This window comes from Caenorhabditis briggsae (assembly GCF_000004555.2).
Source record: "Caenorhabditis briggsae complete genome, chrX, whole genome shotgun sequence".
NCBI classification, from domain to species: Eukaryota; Metazoa; Nematoda; class Chromadorea; order Rhabditida; family Rhabditidae; genus Caenorhabditis; species Caenorhabditis briggsae.
In genome coordinates this window covers 4800761-4808709 of record NC_013491.2, presented here as the reverse complement: position 1 = coordinate 4808709, position 7949 = coordinate 4800761, and the positions used below count along the sequence as shown (strand labels likewise).

The 7949-nt window shown below is 36.7% G+C and overlaps 1 protein-coding gene across 1 annotated transcript; it reads left to right on the top strand.

Annotated features, from left to right (window-relative positions):
* Positions 1-2608: 2608 nt before the first annotated feature.
* Cbr-sto-6 lies at positions 2609-6386 on the top strand (the record flags this gene model as incomplete). The annotated part of the gene is made up of 8 exons (XM_002643886.2): positions 2609-2672; positions 3765-3868; positions 3921-4151; positions 5660-5788; positions 5879-6013; positions 6059-6177; positions 6219-6308; positions 6362-6386. 8 exons carry the CDS (start codon positions 2609-2611, stop codon positions 6384-6386), a joined length of 897 nt encoding a protein of 298 aa, XP_002643932.2.
* Positions 6387-7949: the final 1563 nt, after the last annotated feature.

Genomic DNA, 7949 nt, shown 5'->3' with positions numbered 1-7949 from the left:
ATTTGAAATATATGATTTTCAAAAAAAAAAAAAGAAACGGTGAAAAATCCAACAACATCCGGTGTCAGAGTCGATTTTCCTTTTTTTTATTATGATAAAAAAGTTTTCAACATTAATAATCATTCAGATAATTCATACTGACGACGGGCCGAGCCGGGCCTTCAAAAAGTTCGTCAACGCCCGAAAGGTTTGGACAGTTGCCGCCAGCTTCGTTTTTCAAGCAAAAAAGTTTTTTTTTGGGAAAATGTTGTCTTTATGATCTAATTTTGAGCTAAATTGTAAATATTAAACAAAAAAGTAAATATTAAACAATGGCTAATCAAAATATTGAAAAATACACTTTTTCTGACATTTTTCCGGAAGTGGGATCAGACGGAAAATTGCAAGCAACATAACTGTTAAAAAATTCTCAAAAATTTATCAAAAAAATTTTTTTTGATAAATTTTGACCTTTTTGATAAATTTTGACTAAATTTTGAAGGATACTTAAGATTTGAGAAATAGTAAATTTTTAAGGTGATTTCAGTGACTAAAAAAATTTCAAAAGAAAACTTGGGATTCAAAAAATTATTTTTTTATGTTTTTCAATTTCTGTAAAATCTTTTCAAAAAATATTATTCCTTTCAAATCCACTTTTATCATAAATCTTATTTTTCTAACTCCAACTTTTTAAAAATCCAGATTTATGAAAATTCAATTTTTCTCTGTAATCCGTTTATTTAAAAAAACAAGTTTTGAAATTTTTAAATTGTGTTAGAAGTTTTCTCCAAATACAATTTTTAAAAAATCCACACTTACCAACTTGTGCCAAACGGTCTCTGAAAGATTACCTGTTAAGTGGATGAGAGTGGACTGGAAGTTGTCACAGCTTGCGCTCAGTTTGAACGTTTTTGTTCTTCATTTCAGATGAAAATAGTTTTCTCATTGTTTCGAATTTTTCTTTTTTTTATTATATTTTCTTTGAGACTATTTTATATTAAAGGCAGATTTTCTTCTCTGAATTAGAAACTCTCACTTTCCAAATTTTCAAAAAAGCCCAAATTCGCACTTTCCTCAATTGACTTGGGAAACCACTCGAAAAGTTCAGAAAGCTACAATCCACCAATCCTCCGAGTCCGTCGGAGAAGAATTTCAATTTCAGAATTGTGTCACCGCTCTTTCTCTCCAGTCAGTGCTTGTCGGCCCAGCAGGCCCAACTATCAAATTTCACGGTGCGCTTCGGAAATGTACTTCCCATCACCAGAAGCAAGATGTAGCAAATGCTGGCTTACGGCACTTTTGAAATATATGAAAAACTGTTTTTTGCCGATTTTTGCTCTTTTTTATTGCATGTGTTTCAAACTCTTTACACTCCGAAACACTCTTTCACACGTCAAGAGAAGAGGACATAATTAGATCTACGCATTGTTTCCGTTCGTCGAGTTTTATGTGGATGTATATGTATGTGGTTGTGTTGTCTATGTGTGTATTTCATTGTTGTGGGGACAGGGGTATGAAGACATGGAAGGGGGGATGAGCTTTTTTCATCCTCATCCCATTCTTGTTCTTGGCCTTTTGCTGCCGATTTGAAAGGGTGTATATTTTATGTGCGTGTCTTCTGTGTATGTTATGTCAATGAGCTGAAAAAATACCAGGGGAGGAAGAGATAAAGAAGCGTTTTTGGCAGTTTTTGTGGGCCCCCGCAAAAGGCGAGGGCAAAAAGCTGTGAAACGTGGCTCCCCGAGGAATTTGAAAAGACAAACCACTCTCATTCTCTCCCTCTTTCTCTCTTTCTGATGCGCTGATAGCAGAGCCAGTTGGCTCCCGAAGCTCCATGAGCACTTTGGAACTTTTTATGCAGATCCTTGTTTCAAAAATGTGTGCTTCTTCCTATTTTCTTTCCGTCTTTTTTCTATTTTTCCAACAACTTCCTTCTGGTTTCAATTGTTCTTACACTTAACCTGCAGAGCTCCAAAAATTGCTCCAAGTCAACTTGGTTTCTTCTTCTTCTACAAAAAGCGCACATCATCCACTCAGACCAAAAATGACTGAATATTTCACATCCATCCATCTAGAAAATAGACATCTGAAGAGGGCCATTCCAGTGGATTCTTTTCGAGTTCATTTTAGAGAAAAAAAGGGTTCGGTTGGAAAAACAGACCATCAACTAATTTTTCAACTCATTTAGTTCTTCTGTAAACAAGTTAGAGGCTAAACTCAACACAGCAAAAATGGAAATTACGAATAAAAAAGTTTTCAAGTACTCTCTTTTCCAAAGCTCTGCCCAGAATTGTTTGTTGCACCACCACTAAAAGAGTGGATCCTCTTCAACTTTTTTCAAACTTATCTCTTTCTCGTTTCTGCTTTATTTTTTCTATGCTTGGCACTTTTTGGGTCCTTTATTTCCGGTCTTCAAATTTGAAGTCATTCATGGATAGAGGGTGAAAAGCGGACACCCAATCTATTGATTTTAAGAAATCACGAAGAAAGGGTAAACAGAAAAAAAAACCCTCAGTGTTCGCCTGCCACGTACTTCTATGACCTTTTCCCCCCTACTATTTTGGTGTATCCGGAAGATTTTATCTCGTCAAAAATAATATGTCGTTTCAGGAGCCTACCGCCGACAAACATGCCTAACCAACCACAACCGCGTAAAGGTACGAGAGGTCGCGCGGCTCCCAGGTTCATGGAGAGTGAGTTCTTTTTCTATTCTTTTCTCTTTCTATTGAGTAGCCGCCTTTTTTTTGTGCGTGTGCGTAACGCCCATTCCTGGTGCACCTATTGTCATATTGTGTTTTTTTTTTGGTCGACAACTTCTGGTCGAAGACATAGATATTCGCTGAAAAAAACCTTCTGAGAAAAAGTAAGGTTTGAAATTATTGAAATCCGAAAAAGACCGTGCTTATAATTTTTTATAAACACCACTTGAATATTCAAATCGTGAACATACTCAATCTTCAGATCTATGACTTGTTAAAAATGTCTCTCTGAGTTTTTTCAATGTTTCTTGAAATGTGAAAACTACCATTTACATGGTAAAAAAGCACCAAAAATAACAAAAAAACTAGAAGTACAGCTACTTTTATTTGTAGAGTTTAGAAATACTATGTACAGGTTGATAAATTATACAAAAACATATTTTCAGTCAGTTCGGGTGTCTAGAGCTCGGCTGTCTAGTTTCTGATCATTTTGAAAACCTTAGGCTTACAAAATTTTTCAAATAGTCCTAGCTTTTCAGAAATTTGCCAATCTGAAGGAGACCCGTTTCTCATGTTTTCAGGAAAAAAAACTGGCCAAATAAGATGTTTTTCAGAGCTCCGCAAGAACTAAAAAAACTGGGAATTTTCAAAAAATTTTGAAAATGCAAAGTTTTCAATCTAGGTCTGTTTCACACCCTCCAAACTTTTCAAATACTTGGGAAGCTTGACAGCCGAGCTCCAGACTCCTGAAAAAAATCAAAATGATAGAAAATCAACGGAAAAATACATTTTTGTATAAATTATTGATCAGTACTGTATTATGCTACAGGTAATATTCCTTGTTAAACTTTGAAACAGATTTCAAAATTTTATAATTGAAAAACAATATTTTTCGGGTTAGGTTCATGTTGTCGAAGTGTTTTTTCATGAATTCCTAATTTTTTCAATTTTTGGAGTAGCAGTGAGCTTTTATTTCAATTTCCAAAGTTTCGACATCAATAATAAACAATTCAGACCAAAACATAACATCCTCTAGTACCCAACACATCCCCAATTTTCCATTACGAACCCCATTCAAAATTCCAGTGTCCGACAAAGTGGATTTCACGGCATGCGGTTGGGTGCTCACAATCTTCTCATATATTCTAGCAGTTCTCACACTGCCAATTTCAATATTTCTTTGTGTAAAGGTAGGGGGAATCTCCAATATCACTCATCACATTTCCTGACACATTCCTGCAGGTCGCACAAGAGTACGAGAGAGCTGTGATATTCCGATTAGGACGGGTGAAGCCGGGAGGTGCTCGTGGACCGGGGCTGTTTTTTGTGGTCCCATGTATAGATTCGTATAAGAAGATTGATTTGAGAACGTTGTCTTTCGAAGTGCCACCACAAGAGCTGTTGTCAAAGGACGCGGTGACAGTTGCCGTGGATGCTGTGGTGTTTTTCAGAATTTCCAATGCGACTATTTCTGTGAGTTAGCTGGTCAGGGAGGATGAACATTTTATGATAAACTCAAAAATCTTGTTAAAATGAACATGAGCTGCGTTTATGGCCAATGAAATATATTTTTTCAGTTGATTTTTTGTCATTCCGCCCATTTTCAGGAGTCCGGAGCTCAATTCTTCAGTTTCCGATTGTTTTGGAATTTTTAAAGAATTCTGCAAATACAAAGTTTTCAATTTTGGACTATTTTACACCCTCCAAAATTTTCGAAGTGATCGGAAACTTGACTTCCTAGCTCCAGACTACTGAAATTGGTCCAAATGAAAGAAAATCAACTGAAAAATACGTTGTTTCATCGACCGGTACTGTTTACGATTCATAGATTCCGAATTGTGACATCACTCCAAAGCGTTAATGTTCCACTTGCTTTTGGTACTCACTGTATTATTTTTATCTCGAAAAAAATCCGAACTTCAAGACATAAATTGTAAGGTCACTTCATGTTTGAAGAAATTGGGTAAAACAACTATAACCAAACATTTGAAGATGTATAAAATTTTATAAGAATTTTTGATATATCCAATCACTGTGAAACGTGTAATGGAAAGCCTCAGACCCACTTTAAGACTTTTTCCCTTGTGAGGTATCGAAAATGTGTTCTTTGACAAAATGTTTTCCATGATATATTAGGTTGGTAGGAAAGTAACTGTCCCTTGTTTTATCTGTGAACAATACAAAAACCAGATTAAGCCAACATTAGCAGTATGCACCGTCGTGGTCCATAGCATGTTGCCAACATTCAGGTATTTTGTGGCTACCCTACCTCCAAAAGCGAGCTAGCCGCGGATCAAAGAATTAATTTTTTTAGTTTTTTCTCATAAATGGTGCAAAATTCATCACCCTCTAGATTACTTCGTATATCTCCGAATAACCAATAATCTGATAGAGCCGAGTCGGGACTATAAGTATGTGAGGAAGAACCGTCCCGCTGAAGCGGCTCAGGTCTGACTTGACTGTCGTTAAAAAATGAAAAAACCGCATGTTCACGGAAAGTCACGTAGTACCTTAGCCGCTTTGGCTGGACGGTTCTCTTTTACTTCCGTGAAAGTTCTGATTTTGTTTTATCAGAATATTGGTTATTCGAAGATATACGACTTTATCTGGAGCGTAAGGACTTTAACATTATCGATGAGAAAAAAAAGTACTACAGCAATACTTTGATTCGCGTCCAGCTGGCTTTTGGAGGGATGGTATCCACGAGTTACCTAAATGTTGACAACATGCTGTGGATCACGACGGTACATACTGTCAATCTTGGATTAATCTTGTTCTTGTTTTATTTACTAATTAAAAAATGGACAGTTACTTTCCTGCCAACCTAATAAGGAACATTTGATCAGTTGGCAACCTATTCATATCTTTAACAGACATCAAGATAAATTAGCTCGTAGTTGAAAATCAGAGCTTTTCTATCACAGGTAATGTGGTAGCTACACGCCTTCCATTTTTTCTCTTGATCAAAATCATCTTTGCAGGTAATCAATATTGAAGATGCCGCCAGATCTACTAAACTTCTTGCTCAAACAACTCTTCGAAATATTCTGGGAACCAAAACACTGACCGAAATGCTCTCTGACCGTGATGTGATCTCTCTTCAAATGCAGGTTGGTACCATATCTATCATCACTCATCCCCTTTTCACATTTTTTCACTCGATATACATACACATTCCACAAAAACCGCGCACATTTCAGGCAACACTTGACGAGACCACAATCCCATGGGGCGTTAAAGTTGAACGCGTTGAGATGAAAGATGTTCGTCTTCCGTACCAATTGCAACGAGCAATGGCTGCTGAAGCAGAAGCGACAAGAGAGGCGATGGCTAAAGTTGGTGGAGATGAGATAAGATTTTTTGAGGAACTCTTTTTGCAGATTATTGCCGCAGAAGGAGAACAAAATGCGTCGATGGCTCTGGCAGAAGCTGCTGATGTGATTTCCATGTCTCCATGTGCCATCCAGCTACGCTACTTGCAAACTCTCAATAGTATTAGGTACTGTACAACAAAAAATCGATTTTCGAAACTTTTTTCAGCTCTGAAAAAAATAACACAATTGTCTTCCCTTTCCCAATGGAAATGATGTCCCGATTCATCAAGAACCAGAAGAAGCATGTGATGAAAAGGTTTTGAACTATTCAATATTCCCTCGCAAAACTTTTTTTACTTCTTATTTCAGAATGAGTGCGCTCAAGTACAGCTGAATATGAAACTTCCGATGCTTTCACGTCTTCTCCCTTCATCTTATTTTCAACCACAGCACACGCCATCCTATTCGATGAATGTGTCAATCTTACTATTTCCTTTCTGTCAAAAACTCTTTGTGCACATTTATTCATTCGTCCACTACCACATTTTTTTTCTCACTATTTATTTCTTTCTTTTTATCCCGGTCCCACCCGTTTTACCCTCTACCAATTGAATAAAATATTTAATAGTAGAAAAGTTGGTGAGGTTTCAAACGTTTCTCTTTTTTTTTTTTGGTTTGGTGAGAGAGTCAGGTTTGTGGTAATTTGGTTTGGATTCATATTGGTGAGAATGAGGTGAGGATACGGTAAGTGCTAGAAAATTCGTTTTGTTCAATAGTTGCAAATGTCAAAACTCTAGGCTAACAAATTTTGAACGTTTTTACCTTGAAAACTGCGAGATTCATTTTCGGTATAATATAATCTGATCCTATAGGTGCAATTTGAGCTCAATTTTCTTGGATCCTGTGAAAGATATAAAAAATATGCGAGCTGATAAAATATTGGTAATATTATGACAAATAATCTATAAGCATACTTTTAATCCGGGCCTTTTCTGAGCTATCGCGGGCCCTGCCATAGTTTCTTTCAGAATCAAAATTTTTATACCAACTAAATTGGATATAATAGAGCTTGACGAGTACTACAAAATAATACTATGCGGAGAACTGTATCTTGTCTGCGAACAAAGTTACAGGTCATAAAGTGGCTTTTCTCGGGCGTGCTGCCGGGCCTGCTTTTTCCGCTCTTTTTCGTTTGTAACTTTGTTCGCAAACAAGATACAGTATTCTGCATAATATCATTTTGTAGTAATCGTCGAGCTCTATCACATCCGATTTAGTTGGTCTGAAAGTAATGGGAAGGCCAGAGAAACGCCCGGATTACAAGTATGTCTATAAGTAGAACAATGTTTAGTTGAACAATATTTTAAGGAATTGAAATAATTGAGCTCAATGTGCACGTATAGTTCAGACTCCTAAGATAGCAAATACGGAAATCGTTAATTCATTTTATCGTTTTGTGAGAAAAATATGAGAACTTGGTCAATGGACGATATATTGTTAACATTATGATACAATCAGTGGCTTCGGCCCATTACCAATAAAGTATTGTGGTTTGAATACAACTTTGTTAGCTATCCAATTTTAAAAATATTTTATGGAAACAAAGAAAAATTGGCTCAAAGTTTACAGTTCGCGTTTCACGACATTATAGGCTTTCAAAGAAATCGTTTTTAGGGATTTTTGGTACAAAATTCGGTATTTCAAAACTTTCAAAAAATCTGAACGGGATATTTTAAAAGCCTTTTTTTTTAAGAACACAGGTTATTCGCGAACAATCCGTTACGGGCGCTCAGCGTTCGCGCGCGGTTGAAATAGGAACCGTATACGGAACGCACGCGACCCGTTTTCAGAAAACCACAGCACATTATTCCGTATTCCTCCGTATTCTATCCGTTCGCGAACTCCGTATCCGATCCGCTTGCGAATGATGGACAAACGGATCCGTTCGCGAATCAGA